Source organism: Pseudochaenichthys georgianus, chromosome 11 (assembly GCF_902827115.2).
Source record: "Pseudochaenichthys georgianus chromosome 11, fPseGeo1.2, whole genome shotgun sequence".
NCBI lineage: Eukaryota > Metazoa > Chordata > Actinopteri > Perciformes > Channichthyidae > Pseudochaenichthys > Pseudochaenichthys georgianus.
The window spans coordinates 21,287,737-21,305,741 of NC_047513.1; the positions used below are offsets into that span (position 1 = coordinate 21,287,737).

Genomic DNA, 18,005 nt, shown 5'->3' on the forward strand with positions numbered 1-18,005 from the left:
AATTAAAAGTGCTTTACAAAAAACGAAAGACATTAAGAAAATGGCATTTAAAATCAGTCATTAAAAAGAAAAGATAATAAAATAAACATTAAAAGAAAAAATACATGGATAAAAGTTACAGTGCAGTTTAAGATGTGAATAGTTCAATTAAAAGCAGCGGCAAAAAGAAAAGTCTTTAGTCTGGATTTAAAAGTAGTAAGAGTTGCAGCGGACCTGCAGGTTTCTGGGAGCTTGTTCCAGATATTTGGAGCATAATAACTGAACGCTGCTTCTCCATGTTTAGTTCTGACTCTGGGGACAGAAAGCTGACCAGTCCCTGAAGACCTGAGAGATCTGGATGGTTCATCATTTAGCAGAAGATCAGAAATATATTTTGGGCCTAAACCATTCAAAGCTTTATAAACCAGCAGCAGTATTTTGAAATATATTCTTTGACACACAGGAAGCCAGTGTGAAGACTTCAGAACTGGAGTGATGTGATCCACTTTCTTAGTGTTCGTGAGGACTCGGATGGAAGGAGACCTAAGGGAGGGATAAGCAGCTAAAACCTTGAGACTTAACGAATCGTTGGAAATGGGATCATTAGCATAGTAATGTTTGATGTCGGACATTAATTCTCATCCCACTGATACTTCGTTAGTGGAAGCAACTGCTTACAGATGGAGCTCACTGAAGATTATAAATCAGGACACAAACATATCATGAAAGGTAAATTATACACTATAATTCAGCATGTCCTTCAAGTGCCAGTGATTTAAGACAAATAAGGAAAATTAAAACAAGATTTATTAAGCAAATGCTTAGTTAGTCATATTCTTGGTTCACATTCTGCCCTCAGCAACTTGTCATGTCTCATATTAATTACTGGATTATATAATGACTTGTCAGCGTGTGGGAAAAACACCCCTCTGAGTGGGCCAGTAATATAATTCATCCTATTTAAAGAGATACTCTACTAAAATTCAATAAATTCTGAAACACTAGCCATCTACATGTTTAAAAAGATGGATGGTTTTAAATCTATTTTTAGTTTTATGATGAGTTGCAAATCACAATTTGGACGGATCTACTAAATAAGAGCACCTTTTATTAACAAACTTATAACCATTGTTAGTGTGTGTCTGCTGAAAGTGCATAAAATGTTAAGTACCGTAGTCAATAGATAGAAACCCTATCATTTAACTGATTAAAGAAATGCTAATGAAATGTAATGCAAACTATTTTAAAACTACAAATAGTTTCTAATTTCTGAACCCATTTAGATTTCAACATTTGAAAAATAATTACACATTCTGAGATGTGGACATTTTGGTTGCCATTTACTCTTCAATGTCCGACTGCAGGCCCAAACATAACATTTGCTTTTGACCGCGACGAGTGTGGACAGTACATGGCAGAGCATGTGTGTTAAAACTGTATGGGGTCCCAACACACACACACACACACACACACACACACACACACACACACACACACACACACACACACACACACACACACACACACACACACACACACACACACACACACACACACACACACACACACACACACACACACACACACACACACACACACACACACACACACACACACACACACACACACACACACACACACACACACACACACACACACACACACACACACACACACACACACACACACACACACACACACACACACACACACACACACACACACACACACACACACACACACACACACACACACACACACACACACACACACACACACTTGTGATGGGACATGTGAAGGGTCTTTGGAAAGGTAAAGCAAATCACCTCTAACATACAGTATTATTTGTTATTATCAAAATCCAGAGAGAAAAACAGACACACCGATATTCGAATCTTCTTTCACAAATCAGAGTTTAAAGGGAATTTTAAGAAGATTTGGCAATAATTTGAGTCTTTTCTTTACTCAAAACATCTGCTTAAGAGACAACGGCGAATCAATTTCCATCACCTTATTCAAAATGCTTAATTCTTAATTCTGATACCCTAATACATACATGCCAACCTTTCCAAATCCAAAAGAGGTAGGTTTGCGCGCGGCAAATGTGCATGCCCAAATTAGGTATCAGAAGAAATGGAACCCCAGTAATTACAGTATAAACCGTGTATTTAACATATATTGCATCATTTTATGCATTTTTCAGAAAAAGTGGTAGTTTGGTAAACAGTGACATCAACGACATGTCTGGTCTGTAAAATGCCCGAAAAGTAAAATAATGGGAGATAAACATCCCAAAGTCTCCACATTTTATTATATATTATTATATTATGGTCCTCTTTCAGTTGAGACAGATGAAGGATGTGTCAGGATGTAGCACTCTTGTGTGAACATTGGATAAAGCCAGGTTCATATTCTTGTTTCATGTTGTTGACATATTAGAGTCAAAGGTTGGCACAGAGCGAAATATCTTTGTGTTGTGCCATAAATCAGAAAATACTGCATTAAAAAAGTCATTTCCTGTATTTTTCTACTGATAAAGTGTGATATAAATAATGTACAGGCTTTCAGATTGCTGTAGTTCACTAAACAGAGACATTAACGACATGTTTGGTGTTGAAAATGTCAGAAAAAGTGAAAGAATGGGAGATAAATATCCCCAAATCTCAAAATGGTATTATATGTTGTGTGTGTTTGTGGTCCTCTTTCAGTTGAGACACTGTAGGTGAAGGATGCTTCTGGAAAAGACCAAACACTGGATGTCTTTCGGTCACCAACATGTGTTTTCGAGACACTGATATTAACGGGGAAATCCTGCAGGACTCAAATGCCTCGTCTCTGTTCCCTTAAACTCATTTGGGAGTGAACTGATTACCCATCAGCCCCGGGGGTGCAGAGGAATGTCCGCATTACCCCCGGTCTGCACGTTGTTTCTCTTTCAGAAACACAGAGGACTGTTTGTATGATGCGATCACAAACACGCTGCAAACGGTGTCCGCCAAAAGTCGAGTCCAGTGTCTGTCTATGTAGTGTCATTTTTATTTTCTATAGTTTGGGAAGATTGAAAATCGGTAGGGAAAGCCAGCTAAGTCGGTAGGCGGTAGAAACATGTCAAAAGCGGTAGACTACCGCCCAAATCGGTTGGGTTGGCAGGCATGCTAATGTTTCCTCTAATGCAACACCAAAAGAAGATGGGCACCTTAATAGAGATTTAAGAGTAAAAATATAGAAACATATATAAATACACCCACAAAATATAAAATCAATCCATATTTCCTCATGATGTCTCTCTTCTGACCTTGGCTGACGGCTCTATAATGGAAGACACAATCATGAAGACATCAAGTGACTGTTAGTCCGCAGCCTGCCCAGATCTGCCTGTGTGTGTGTGTGTGTGTGTGTGTGTGTGTGTGTGTGTGTGTGTGTGTGTGTGTGTGTGTGTGTGTGTGTGTGTGTGTGTGTGTGTGCGCTTGTACATGCACAGGTCTGGTTGTTTTCACGTGTTAGCATGTGTGTGTCCATGTGTCCATGTGTGTGTCCATGTGCCGACCTGCCATTGCTCACCTCCCAGCTCTCCATCTCAGCAACGACATGTCACACAGTGAATCATCAAGCAGAGCCATTACTCACGCTGCCTGGCCCTTTCTAAATAACTTCATAAATATTCTATGGGCCCGCTTAAAAAGGAAAGTCTGAAAAGTCCCATCTCAGCGCCTCACCTACACAGATTCCATTAAGCCCCGTGTTGCAGCAGAAACATGGTGGGACAATTAATCTTTAAGGATCTGAGGCCCGGCTCCAACACATGCAGAGTGAGAGAGAGAGAAACTGAAAGGGTATGAATTTATGGATGGTGAGCGAGAGTGACACCTTGATGGTGTTGTGAATTATGAAGAATTCATCAGCATTGACAGGCGATTCAACCAAACAAGCTCCTGTATAGCGTTTCTCTAGACCACATCTGAATATAAATGACACATCTCAACAACAACCGGAGAGGAAAATATCAGAAGAAAACGTGGATAGCATAAAATTGAAAGGTGTAATAATCCATTGGTCTGAAAGAGCGCCGAGACACCCGTCATGAACGATTCTTAAGAGGCTTCTTTATTATTTATAAAAAGTCAAATGCTTCCAGCTCGTGTATTGGTGGTTTTTTTCTTGTCAACTTCTTGGGATAGAAAAGCCAGAGCTTTAGAGCGGGAGGAAGGATTACAGGTCTGAGAGGGACAGATGTTCTTCAGACCCACAGAGAGGAAAATAAGAAGGAGCCTAGAAGAAAGAGCATGAACAGCAAGACAAATAATATGTGGGACAGTGCTTGAAGAGGCAAAGCAGGGAAGAAAGGCAACTTCAACAGCTACCGGCAAATCCAAAATCCCTCTGCGTTTCATCCCCGTGAGAAAACAAGAAGAGAGTGCCCGGCCTCTGCGAGAGCCACACTGGCATTTCACAAAGACACGGAGCAAATGAGCCACTAAAACATCAATACAGTCACCAATCTCCTTCTTCTGCTTTTATCCACAAAGGGATGTGAAGAAAGGGGGGGATTTAAAAACCTGAAATGAGCTCTGTTTTCTTCACCATGGGTAAGAAATGCATCTTTAGAATAAAAACTAAGACTTTTCATGGAGAAATACAGAATGATCTGCACTGTTGAATATCAAAAGCATGCCACTAACGCTTCGACCAGCTACAGCTGTAGCATGCTAACATTTGCCAATTAGCAGTTGTAGTTTTGCAAGTATATGCTATTGGATGCACTTTGATTGGATGATTGGCATTTGCAAATGTCACAGTAGAAAAACACAGGTGTGAATAATAACAAAATGATGGAAGAATTTAATTTCGTAGAGCATGCTGAATCACTGTTGCACTTTCAGCCATTTAAAAAAAATTGTATGTGCAACATCTGTGTTCTTCTATAAATAGAAATGGCTGCCTTATTTTAGCCTACAGCTAAAATACACAAATGTCAACTTTATGAAGGTGCCAGAAGAAATAAGAAGCACCAACAACATTTGGTTACAGGCACAATGGACATCTGTACAAATTGTGGTGGTGGACGAACCAACAGCAAATTACTATAAGAGTTTTCTATGTGGAGCAGGAAGGGGACCAACATGTAATTGTTACACTTCACTTAATAATTCACCACAGTTTCTTTCTCTGAAATACCAGACGATCAGAACTGATAAAAATTATACACAGACACACCCTCCAACATCCTCGTTAGTGTCGTGTATTTCATTGTGTCGCTGTTGAAAGGTCAACCTGAGCGATGACAGTCGGTGTGAGGCTGAGACACACACACACACACACACACACACACACACACACACACACACACACACACACACACACACACACACACACACACACACACACACACACACACACACACACACACACACACACACACACACACACACACACACACACACACACACACACACACACACACACACACACACACACACACACACACACACACACACACACACACACACACACACACACACACACACACACACAGCCGTTCCTCACCAATAATTTACAGCATCTGCCTGGCCCGTGCCATGTTACATTCCTTCATTAATGCATGTTAATATGCACAGGACTAATGGGGCGTGTGTGAAATGCACTTAGTCCCTACAAGAGAAGACGCAGTGCAGCTTATGAATGCTTTAGGACACACTGGCTTCCTCCCATAAGGACGAGATGCATATAATGCTCTGTGAGCGCAAGTGTGTGCACATATTTAGTGGACGCCGTGACAGCGATGGATGGGAACATTAGGATTTGGTTTGTGTTGAATATGAATTTTTCAAAATGCCGTCTTTCCCTTTGTGTTCCCAGTGATTTCCTTCAAAGGGATTTGTTTTATCGTATGTAACTTTTCAACTGTGTGCCCGTAGATGACCTACTTGTGTTTATGCTAATCCTGTCATGTTCAAAAGCAGATGTATGTGCAGCAGATAATATCTCATACAGACAAGTCATTCTCTGCAGGTCGTAGTTTCATGGCACCAATTCATATCTGTCCCCCAATTCTACACATACACACAAGCAATACTACATCATAAATATGAATGGTATTTTCAATCTCCTGGACTTACAGCCTCAGCAAAGAGGACAATATTCAGCCACTGGGAATAAAAAGGCCCAGAACTAAAAGTCAAGGTCACTGCTGCGGTTCAATTCAAACATTCAATAGTGCAGAGAACTTTTCATGTGTCATAACACAACAAAATCCCCGTTTTAATATGAATAACAATAATACTACTTTTTATTGTGCAAACCAGAAGGATTACAATATGTTGCAGCAGTCGGGTGCACATTCTGCTCATATCTCTTAAATAAGTTATGTGAAATCCAGCTCTATTTATTTGAACAAAAAAGGCTCTCAAAAACAAAGTCTTATTCCCGATGATGGCCTGACATTCATCCTAGGGATTTAGTTTGACTGCATAAGCCTTCAACTATCAGCCTCAGAGATAGAGAATGCTTTTTGTACCATTTGAGGACAAGTCTGGTTGCTTCATCTGCATTAGGAAATGAATGAGGTCAAAGCTTTATTTCTAACAGAGAGTAAAGGGAAGCAATTTCGGTTCGCTAACAGAAGATCAAAAGGGCATGTCCAGTGGAGACACTTTAAATTAAAATAAAGCCGTGCGACACTGTACAGACATCACAAGGATACAAGAAGATGCACAAAAAGAAACAGAATAGAGCCAAAAAAAGATTGACATATTAAAAACTAAAAGCTCAGTATGAGTCACATTGCACCTCATGAGACATTACCTGTCCCTCAAGCTCGACTTAAACCCTTTATTGATCCACCTGTCTCCCCAGATCACGATACATCTGTGGGCTAACTATATTTATATTATTAAATAGTGTTGGCACCATCGTTGTGGTTTAAAGGTGGGGTAGGTAATTTTGCTCTAGAAATTGAAAATACACAGCCGGAAGAAATCTGCCACTTCCTCACAGAGCCCCTCCTCCAACACACACAAACGCACACATGACCAATGAGGGCACGAGATAAGTGTGTGCACAGATGGAATGCTGACAGGCAGGTAGGCCATCCAGTTACTTTAGCCGGGCCGGCTCAGATGATTGGTCGTGCTTTTTACAGCGCTACGGCTTCCACAGATGACATTTTTTTATGGATTTTTTGTCAAAGCACTTCAGATATTCATTGCTATCGGGATGTTAAGAGCATTCCATGGAATATAACAAAAAGTGTATCTCGAGCCGGTTTCTCAAACTTACCTACCACACCTTTAATAAAATGTCTAAATCCTGTGCGCTTCAGTATTTGATGTGGAAGGTCGAGAGATTTTGCATTAGAGCAGAGTCTGGCAGAGATACAAGCACAACTTCTTTTTTAAAAAGGGACTGGAAAATGACAATATGCTAAGAAATGTTAGAGAACATTCTTATCTTGAATTGAAACTTGGCCTGGCACTTCTATCAGCAATCTTAAGGACAGAGGAGAACATTGAGACGGCAGTTGTGTGAGCAATTTCGAAGACACAGATATACGAATAGACACCATTTTCATGGCCTATACACTAATGTCCCGTGTGCAATTTGCAAACCAGAGGGAAGAACCCTGCTATGCAGCCTCGTCTAAATCTTCCATGAAAAGAACATGAGCCGATGAAAAGGGCACTTCGGTTCAAAACTGAGCTAAGAATGTGGTCTACCTCCCTACAGGGAGCAGCAGGGGTCAGTCTGGAGCCGAGCTGAGACCAACTCGGCCATTTAAACAAGTAAATACAAATGAAAAGGGCACATCAATTTGGAGCGGACCTGGGCACAGCATCTCTTTCTCTGCGCAGTGTGCCTCCCAAAGGCGGTATATTAGGCTGAAAGGGGCTGAATGGGGGCGAGGTGCTTCACTAAATAATGAACTCCTGGCGGCACAATTACTGAGGATAATGGCTGCTTTCATCCTCACAGGGAGATAATGTGTGTATTTCTTTGTAGGGAGGTTTTGTATTTGTGTGCACATATGTAAATGCATCTCTGTGGGGAAGCAGTCCCTGAACTATTTTGTGTATGTCTGTGTGCTCATTGTAAAGAAGGAGTGGGATCAGCAACAGTACAGTGAGAGTGGAAAGAGTGTGTGTCTGGTTGTAAACTTACGAAGCTCGCCCACTTTGAGGATCTCACAGAGCATCTTGGTGAGCTCGATGCTGCTGCGGCCGAACGGACACTCGTGCTTGTCTTCTCGGCTGCTGTTCTCCAGGACGATCTGAACACACACAGTCAGTTGAATAAGCATGGTGAAATATATGATGATATGTGTGCTCATTTTCTATCTGGATACAACAACAGGTGTGTGCCCTTGAATGAAATCAGCAAGATAAATCCTGAAACATTAGGATTTTAAATTCCTTTGATTGATTTGCATGATGCAAAGCGGCCGAGATGGGTTTTCTCCGCCGGGTGGCTGGTGTCTCCCTTAGGGATAAGGTGAGAAGTTCGGTCATCAGGGAGGGACTCGGAGTTGAACCGCTCCTCCTTTGCGTCAAAAGGAGCCAGTTGAGGTGGTTCGGGCACCTAGTTAGGATGCCACCTGGGCGCCTCCCTAGGGAGGTGTTCCAGGCACGTCCAGCTGGGAAGAGACCAAGGGGTAGACCTAGGACCAGGTGGAGGGATTATATCTCTTCGCTGGCCTGGGAGCGCCTTGGGATCCCCCAGTCAGAGCTGGTTGATGTCGCCAGGGAAAAGAAAGTTTGGGGCTCTCTGCTGGAACTGCTACCCCCGCGACCCGACCACGGATAAGCGGGAGAAGATGGATGGATGGATGATTTTGCATGAGTGAGCTCCTATTATTCCTTCCAGAATAAAATGCAGAATAAAGCCTCTATGATATATTTGTGATATTAGTAGTAGATGCATGCATCAGAAATGTTTAAATCGTACACTCAGCAGCTTTAAGGCATTCAATTACTTCAGAGTGCCTTGTGGTGAAAGGTATATGTAAAATATATGAGCAATTATTTACAGCTGCTGGCTTGTTGCACTGAAGGTCATTTTCTCATAAACACTTCCATTATGGTTTAAACAATGTCATTATTTGCCCCAATATGATCCTCTTTAACTATGTGCTTGAAATTCAAAAAACTAGTTCGCAAAAATATTCACTTAATTATGTGGAGATGGTGGCAACACGTCAGAAAAGAGGCCGTAAAGGTCCCAATCATTTTAGCCGGTGACAGTTTAATTTGGGAAATTGGAGGCTGTGTCTTATGCCTCTGTTCTACTGATAAGGGCTGAGTCGGCACTACTAAGGCACTTCTATCTCTTTTCTCTCATTCAAGTCCAGAGACTATGAGAGGACGCACAATGTAATCACACACAAACACACACTGATTTGCAGGTGTGGGGATTAAAGTGCTGGAAGTGTAAAGTTGACACAAAAATCATACATACTGTACATACTGTTTAATTACAATAGAGCTCTGGACATCTGCCATAAAAAGGTTCAAACTAAGCTGAATTAGCAAGTGGAAACCCAAACCCATTGTTCCCTACCATAGTGAGAGCCGTTCCCTTACAGACAAGAACTGTAGGTATACTACATTATATGACTAGTATAAAATCCTTTTGATCATCAAAAAAAAGGGATAACTGTTCAGAGTCATTGCTCGGGGTCTCATCGTTTGGACTGAGCAACTTTATGAGATGCAGTTTTAGCTGAAAGATAATGTAGGAACGTGCTGGAAAATACAAACAAGTGAATGAGCTGGAGGGAAGATGGTTTGGTAGAAAGGGGTCAGTCGAGGTGACGTGAGAAATATAGCACAACATAAGTCGCTGAGCAGAGTGCGTTAGTGTGCCTGGATAAGAAGGATCTGCAAACACAAGTGCACGCTCACCCGGATGTAGGCGTCCTGGTGGTGTCTGGCAAAATACAACATGTTATCCAGAGCCAGCATGCCTGGAGGGATCTGGGTGAAATCCACCGCTGGATTCACATGGTTCTGAGAGACAAAGGAGAAGGAGGGTGAGACATTTTCCACTATATCCTTTTAAGAAAATCTTTATTCTTCTAGGTATAATCCACAGAATGCGCTATTTTTCCCAGCACAAAGCAATAGTGACACAGGGAGTTACGCAGTAGAACCACACACTGTGCAGACAGACATTAAAGCGCAAATGCATAATATTGTATTTAAATAGGTAATCCATCCTTCCTAGCTGTGGCTGCCCTTTAAAGCCTATGACATTTGTTTTTTATTTGATAACATTTAAAAAAACAAAATATCTGTTATCAAAACTAAAGTATAGAAATGATATCGGCATTTCTCTATTTATAGAATTTAATCATTTTAACTAACTCTGATAATTGTTCAATGTTTAATAGGCACCAAATAACAAAAGGGAATTCGATTTTTGAGTTACATGGAAATACATTGTTTTTATTGAATATATTCGACATATACAAGCAAATGTCATGTCACTCCAGGTTGATTTTAAAAATTAAGTGTAATGTATATAAATGTACAGCTGCCTGGAAGAAACAGTTGTGGATGAATATAAAAACCTGTGTCAGAAAGAAATCAAGTAAACACACAAGTAAGTTTGGCCTTCAACCTAACCCCAAACATCAATAAAACTACCCAAAACCTTTGCAATAACACTCCTCACTTTCCTCTACACTCCCACCTCCCATCACATTTGAATATTGAATGAGATGTGCAGATAGATGCTGCCTGCGCTGTCACAGTCCATCAAAGATAATTCCTCCCAGACATTTCAGAGAAGTCAGTCCACTAATGATTACATCCACAGATACACATGCAAACACATCACTCTGAAGCTTGATTTTAAAAAGTGATGTTGGAGAGGAAAGTGACGGCAAAAGAGAAGAAGGAAATCATTGAGATCAGGCTCATCAGTTTTAAGTCTGTCTGACAGGAAGCAAACACCCAGGGACAAAATACACCCTTATATTGACATGGGAAAAACATTGCAGCATGTGCAACAATCCCCCCTTAAAGAAGCTGAACGCATTAGAAGGCAAACTAATTACCTCAGTGGTGATACAGTCTATCTAGAGATGTATGGCTTGTGTGTGTGTGTGTGTGTGTGTGTGTGTGTGTGTGTGTGTGTGTGTGTGTGTGTGTGTGTGTGTGTGTGTGTGTGTGTGTGTGTGTGTGTACCGTGTGTTTGTGTGTGTGCGAGCATGGAAAGTAGACTAAGGGTTTTAAGGGTGGGTTTTTTCCACTCGTGGGGACAAGGCACTCCAATTGTTCTTATCTTTAGCGAGCATACTGCAGTGGGAGTTTGAAGGGGAAGAGCCCCGAAACAGCTCTGTGCTTACAGCAAGCCGCAGTGGGTTTAGCTCCAGTTCTTATGCTATAGTTAGACCACTGCATACAACACACACACGCGCACACACACACACACACACACACACACACACACACACACACACACACACACACACACACACACGCGCGCGGAAATAGTATATTAAAAAATGCATGCTTGAAGGTAGGGAGATGAGAAAAATGTAGTAAATAAAACATATTTTAGGGTGAATGTGAGTGAGAGAAGATTAAAAAGCCTGAGGAGGAAATACAATGCGACAGGATGAGAGAAATAGGGTTACAAATAAATAAACAATGGAAAACAGACACAAACCTGCTGAGAAAAGTACATTTACTCGAGTATTAGACTCAACATTAAATGAAAATGTTCATTTTAGGCTGTTTCATACTTTTAACTCACAGGTGGAGTGACTAGTCACTTTTCCCAATAAAGATTTTACATACAAAATATTAGCTAAATAAACAAAAAGATAAATATACAGTATGTCGATAGATATTTTGGCTTGACGCCCTGTGAAGCTGACGATTGAGCAGCCCGACCAAGCAAGGAGGCAGAGGCAGAACGTCCAAAAATATAACCCGGTGTGGGCATTTATTAAACTTGAGCACAGGACACAGCCTCAATCTTGCTGTTCCTGTGCACAGTCACCAGCTACCAGCCTCCTAACAGACAGGGCAACAGAGCCTAAATACACACACACTAATCAGCAATTAGACACAGGTGGGGGGGGGGGGGGGGACAACACAGGGCACCAGGTGCGCACAATCAACAGCCACAAGACATGGGGGAAGGGGAACACTTTTAACATGAAACCAGGAAACAGAGACAGACAAACTAGTTACATAAATTACATATATTCCCATGCTTCCTGTGCAATGTTTTAGTGCTATATTACCCGTAACGGAGGCCGAGATCTATGGGCCCAGAGATCACCTCCGTTACACGCCCTGTACTCAAAAGCAGTGTCTACTTCCGTCTTCATTGTTATACATTCTTTAAATGTGTCATTTCATATCAGTTACACCATATAGGAGATGTCCCCTTTAAACTACTGATCTAAGCCCAAAGAGTGAAGTGTCCTACAGTATGTTGAAGGGGAAAAAAGAGGTGATTCCCAAAAAGACTCGTGCAGCAGAATATTTTTCCATCACATTAGTCCCCTCAGATTCATCTTGTGACCCTTTAGAGGGGCCCTGACCCACACGTTGGAATCCGGTGAACTAGAATACCCAACAGGACATAAAGATGTAAAAACTAGCTACAAGGAATGCTGACTATGGATTTAGGGATCAGTATTAACAATCTTAAAATGTCATACGTAAGAACATTTCATTTACATTTTCTGCTTCATTTATTTTCATTTAAGTGTACTTTGCTGATAAAATGTGCTCATTACCATTTCACTCGTGGCAGTTTTATATTGATGATGTAGTTCTTTTCGTCAGGCTATATGAAAACCAATAAACCATATTTATCTGGGAATTTCTAAACAGATACACACATAATGTAATCTGTGGATTTGGAATCATATCCAATTAACAGCCGTCCCATGTGGACACACTGGCTTGTGTATTATTTATTATCTCAGGTTTGAGTTATGCATATGTAAATTCATGAGTCTTTGAAACACTAACTCACAATGAAGCCGAGCTTCTTGTAGTCGCGGGTGTACATGGACTTGCGTTTCTCGATGCTGCCGCTGTTGTTAGGGTCACACTCCACGTCGAAGGCAATCCTCCGCAGCTCGAAGATGATGTCCCTCTGAGCCTGCACATGCAGAGAAGAATATTAAAGTATTTGCTTTTTTTTTTTATTTAGGATGCTTCAGCCTCATCTTGGCTCTGTGGGGTCTCGCGGAGCCTAAAGCAATCTGGCCAGCAGCCAGGTCTCCACTGTTATGACTACTTTGCCAACCTTAAATTACAGTTTGGTTTTTAAAGCAGCTAGATCATGCTGAAACTGGATCTTTTTCTCTCTTGTATGTAGACAGCTTACGATATTTATTCTTTACCACTACTTATCCTGTAAGACAACAGCAATGAATTAACCCCTACAACACTTTTGTTCTCATTATAATGAACATGGGAACTGCAGATTATTTGAGGGAGTACCACATACTACTGCCTTGCCGAAGCATCAAATGTTGACTTGAAAATGAGTGCAGGGCTTAAAGAATTGTCAGAGTAAATAAAAAATATTGAGAGAAGGATGGAGTTCTGTTTGGTTTTGGGGTTATTGAACACCAAAGATTAAGGTTAGTTTATTTCTATAGCACATTGTAAGACACAAAGGCAATTCAAAGTGCTACAAAGTAGATCTAATACCCTCTCTCTGCAAGTGACTTTGCTGAACCTTTGTTAAAGGTGGGGTAGGTAAGTTTGAGAAACCGGCTCGAGATACACTTTTTCTTATATTCCATGGAATGCTCTTAACATCCCGATAGCAATGAATATCTTAAGTGATTCGACAAAAAATCCATTAAAAAACGTCATCTGTGGAAGCCGTGGTACTTTAAAAAGCACGACCGGCCCGGCTAAAGTAACTGGATGGCCTACCTGCCTGTCAGCCTTCCATCTGTGCACAAACTTATCTCGTGCCCTCATTGGTCATGTGCGCGTTCGTGTGTGTTGGAGGAGGGGCTCTGTGAGGAAGTAGCAGATTTCTTCCGGCTGTGTATTTTCAAATTCTAGCGCACTCAAGCTGGTTTCTCCAAAATTACCTACCCCACCTTTAACTAATTGTTTTAAGATAATTATGCTTCCCTATCCTTTCATGCATCCATACTCCTTCCTGTCGGCATCATCCCCCCACCTGGTCCTGTGGATCCATCTTGGTCATCATGCGGTCCTCCAGCAGGTTGAAGGTGAGCACCTGCAGGACGTACAGCTGGTGGGCCATCTCATCGTTGATGGGAGTGGGGCTCCGGATCACGTTCTACACGGTGTGGAGGATAGAGGAGGGGGAGGTAGAAGAGCGGGGGGGAGTGTCAGATGTGAAAAGAGGAAGCAAAGGTGAGAGGATTAGTTTTTGGGTCAAAAGACGAGGAAGACGGTACGAGATAAGAAAGAAAATAAGAGGATTTGGGAGTGAATCACGAGGATTTGTGAGCATAAGTCAGATGAGGGAACAGGAGAGGGAGAAATGAGGTTTAACAGGGAAAGGATGAAAGAGAGAGAAGGGAACAGGTGTGAGACAGTAAGTATAGTAGATAATAACCAACAATGTGGGACAGAGGCAGAAGTGGCAGGTGTCTTTTTCCTTTCTGATATCACGCTGGTGCAGAGGCACAAAGCCCGAACAGAGATAAAGACAGGCACAGATTTGTTCACAGAGAAAGAGGAATACACTGGGGAAGTGGAGAGAAGGGCATGTTTAGACTTACACTGAGGATGATGGAGCGCAGCTGTTTCTGGGCAAGAATATGGGCCATCTCCTATAGAGGGAGAAAGAACAGGAAGGATATATAGAGATAGAGAGAAAGACAGAAGGAGATGATGAGAAACAACAATATATAGACAAGCAAATATATATTTTTAAAAGATTTCTATTCTGTAATGATAAATGAATGCGGGGAAAATAAACAAAACTGCCACAGCAGGACACTGCAAAGTATGTATGCCGCAGAAAATAAGAAAGCCATCCCAAAGAATAACTTAATCTTAAAAAAGGGACACTAAATGCACTAACTGATGTCTTCTACAGTGCATACTACAAAGTGTGCTAATCAAGGGTGCACTTACTGTCAGGGGACAATTTAGGATGTCCACAATGTGCTCATCAAACTACCATATCGTGTGCGGTGAGGAAACAAAGTCAGAGACAGAGACAGTGAGTGAGTGAGTGATGTGGAAAACGAGAGACTGAGAGGAGGTTAAAAAAAAGAGAGGCAGCTGAGTCAGCAATATGGTGGGAGACTGGGGGATCATAATAATAGCTTTACTACACACACACACACACACACACACACACACACACACACACACACACACACACACACACACACACACACACACACACACACACACACACACACACACACACACACACACACACACACACACACACACACACACACACACACACACACACACACACACACACACACACACACACACACACACACACACACACACACACACACACACACACACACACACACACACACACACACACACACACACACACACACACACACACACACACACACACACACACACACACACACACACACACGTCATCTGTTATAAAGTAACCTGAAATTATGATCAAGTTATTATAAGTGCCTTTTCTGCTGATATTACACTTTCAGCTATGGTGTTAAGTCATATAAGTATACATGCTTGCACAGAGAAATCTTCACTCATCACCTGAAAAAACCCAATACATGTGCTTAAAATGGCTGCCAACCAACCACATGAATATGATCTAGGCATCTCAGCAAAAAATAGAAGCACTGCAATATCTGAGTGTGCTACAATCTGTATGCAGGGATGCTCTGGAGCTTACTTCTACCTAGCGTGTTCTTAACTTTGTATGCTGCATAGAGGAAAAGCTGTGGGTTAGCATCATTAATTATTAATGTCAAAGCACATCGCTGGACCCCATCGTGCTGATTCAAGGAGTCATGTGACTTGCTACTGGGCAATGTGTGATAGGTGAGAGAGCGAAGGAGGGAGAGGAGAAATGAGAGCATGGTTGAACAAGAATGTCACTGAGAGGAGCGGAGAGAAATGGCATGAGGGGGTTTGTTGGCCTTTAATTACTGGATTTGACTACACCACTATGTTAACACACAGATATACACACAAAGTACACTGTTACAGTACAAATGCAGATGTGTTCACATGTAAAGATCACTACTTCATGAAAATGATGTGCAGTGATGCAGTTGTGTGTGCACACCGCAGCCTCACCTGTCTCTTCTCCTCAGGAGCTTTGAGGAAGAGAGCATTGATGACAGCAACAGTGTAGGTCTGAATGTCTTGATCAGTCCTGGAATTAGACAAATAACACACACACAAGAATATTTATACATACATAAAGTAGTTGATTATTGCCTGCCCATGTGGTTTGACATGTATTTAGTACGGTGTAAGAAACATGGTGAATCAAAAGGAATGAATGAATCAACCTAATTAGTGTTCAAACTGATCCACTTACCCTTGAAGATGAGGGATGAGCTGCCCGATGGTGATCTCTTGCGCCACCTTGTGGTAAAGGTCCTGACTGTTGAGCACCATGGACTCCAGGATGGCCAGGGAGCGCTGCAGCACGGCTGTGTCCATGGCCGACTTGTTCACATAGCCGGCAATCTGCAGGAAGGACAGAGTGTGGGAGATAAAACATCTGCAGAAAACACTACACCATAAATCATTTAGTGTGCTCTCCAAGGAGAAGAGACCACTAGGAAAAACATGGGAATATCAATTTAGGGAAAATCTGTGCTTCTACTTCATTATGATGTTCCATATACAGTAACAGCTGTTTATGTATCAAAAGGACGTGCTGTTGTTCCAGCTTTACAATCAGGAACTATTGTTCTGGTTATTTTCACACCACATAAATGCAGCTCAAATGCTATCAATGTTAACAAAATGTAAACCTAATTTGTGTCTATCGCCCTGTGATTTGAACCACCCCAAAATGTAATGGGTTATTATTTGGGCTATGCTACATCCTCTCCCTAAGGTTCATGAAAACCAGGCCAGCAGTTTTTCCATTATCCTGCTGACAAACAGACACACAGAAAGTTCCCTGAAATTGTAACATTTTCCTGGCTGACCTTCTTGATGAAGGCCACAGAGAAAGTGTCCCAGGAGACGATGCCGTGGTCCATCAGCTCCACGAAGGCCGTCAGAGTGAAGGACAGCAGGTCGCCAAAACTAAAAAACAACACAAAAACACATAATAGACCACAGGAAACTTCTCTTCAGCAGATGGCTTGGAGCAGTGAAAAGCTGCACAGCCCAGATGGCTCCAAACATAACGAGGAATAAGCGGTCAGCAGAGAGAGAGACAGAGAGGTGGCGACGAGGAAGAGAGGGGACAGAAGTACATGAGATCAATGCTGCAACCAGGCTTGCTGAAAAAAAGACAGAAATATAACAGAGACAGGGAGAGAGGAAGTCATGGAAAGAGGTTTGCGATGCAGTGCAGACAGACTGGCCTTCAAGAAACAGCCGGGGCCGTCAGAGGGCCTGCAGGGGCCGGGGGGGGGGGGGGGGGGGGGGGGGGGGGGGGCAGCGCAGAGCGGAGGTCATTCAGGACCAGAAAGCTACATTATAGAGTGAAGTCATGCAGTTACACAAATATCAGGAGAAATAAATCACTGTGCGAGAGTCACAGGAGGCCAAAGCGGGAAACACATTAACAGATGTTTAATCCAAGACATGTAACTGCTAGGTGAAGAAATGTAACAATAGGTTTAGACTTGCTCAATTTATAGTAAACTGAAAAGATTAAAGTTAATTCTGCTATTTTGTGGTACGAAACTGTTTAGGTCGGTGGCTGTAAACTCCTAGTTTGATGATGTCACCTTTATGTTTCACATTACTGACCTCTACTGCTTAAGACTGGCATTGCAGCAACATCCTGCAGGCTTTTGTTTGTTATGCCTTGATGAACCAGATATTTCTTTACTATAGTACTGGCATTGCGTCGAGGTGATATTTTAA

The 18,005-nt window shown here is 41.9% G+C and overlaps 1 protein-coding gene across 3 annotated transcripts in view; it reads right to left on the reverse strand.

Moving 5' to 3' along the window:
• elmo1 (engulfment and cell motility 1 (ced-12 homolog, C. elegans)) overlaps positions 1–18,005 on the reverse strand; it is a 104,396-nt gene that overhangs the window by 39,883 nt on the left and 46,508 nt on the right. For all 3 annotated transcript variants that reach the window (XM_034094234.2, XM_034094235.1, XM_034094233.1), the window contains exons 7-14: positions 17,114–17,213; positions 16,492–16,643; positions 16,245–16,323; positions 14,714–14,764; positions 14,143–14,265; positions 12,970–13,098; positions 9,873–9,977; positions 8,134–8,242 (exon numbers count right to left, since the gene is read on the reverse strand). In XM_034094234.2, the coding sequence (XP_033950125.1) occupies positions 8,134–8,242; positions 9,873–9,977; positions 12,970–13,098; positions 14,143–14,265; positions 14,714–14,764; positions 16,245–16,323; positions 16,492–16,643; positions 17,114–17,213 (848 nt within the window). The remainder of the gene's footprint in view (positions 1–8,133; positions 8,243–9,872; positions 9,978–12,969; positions 13,099–14,142; positions 14,266–14,713; positions 14,765–16,244; positions 16,324–16,491; positions 16,644–17,113; positions 17,214–18,005) is intronic.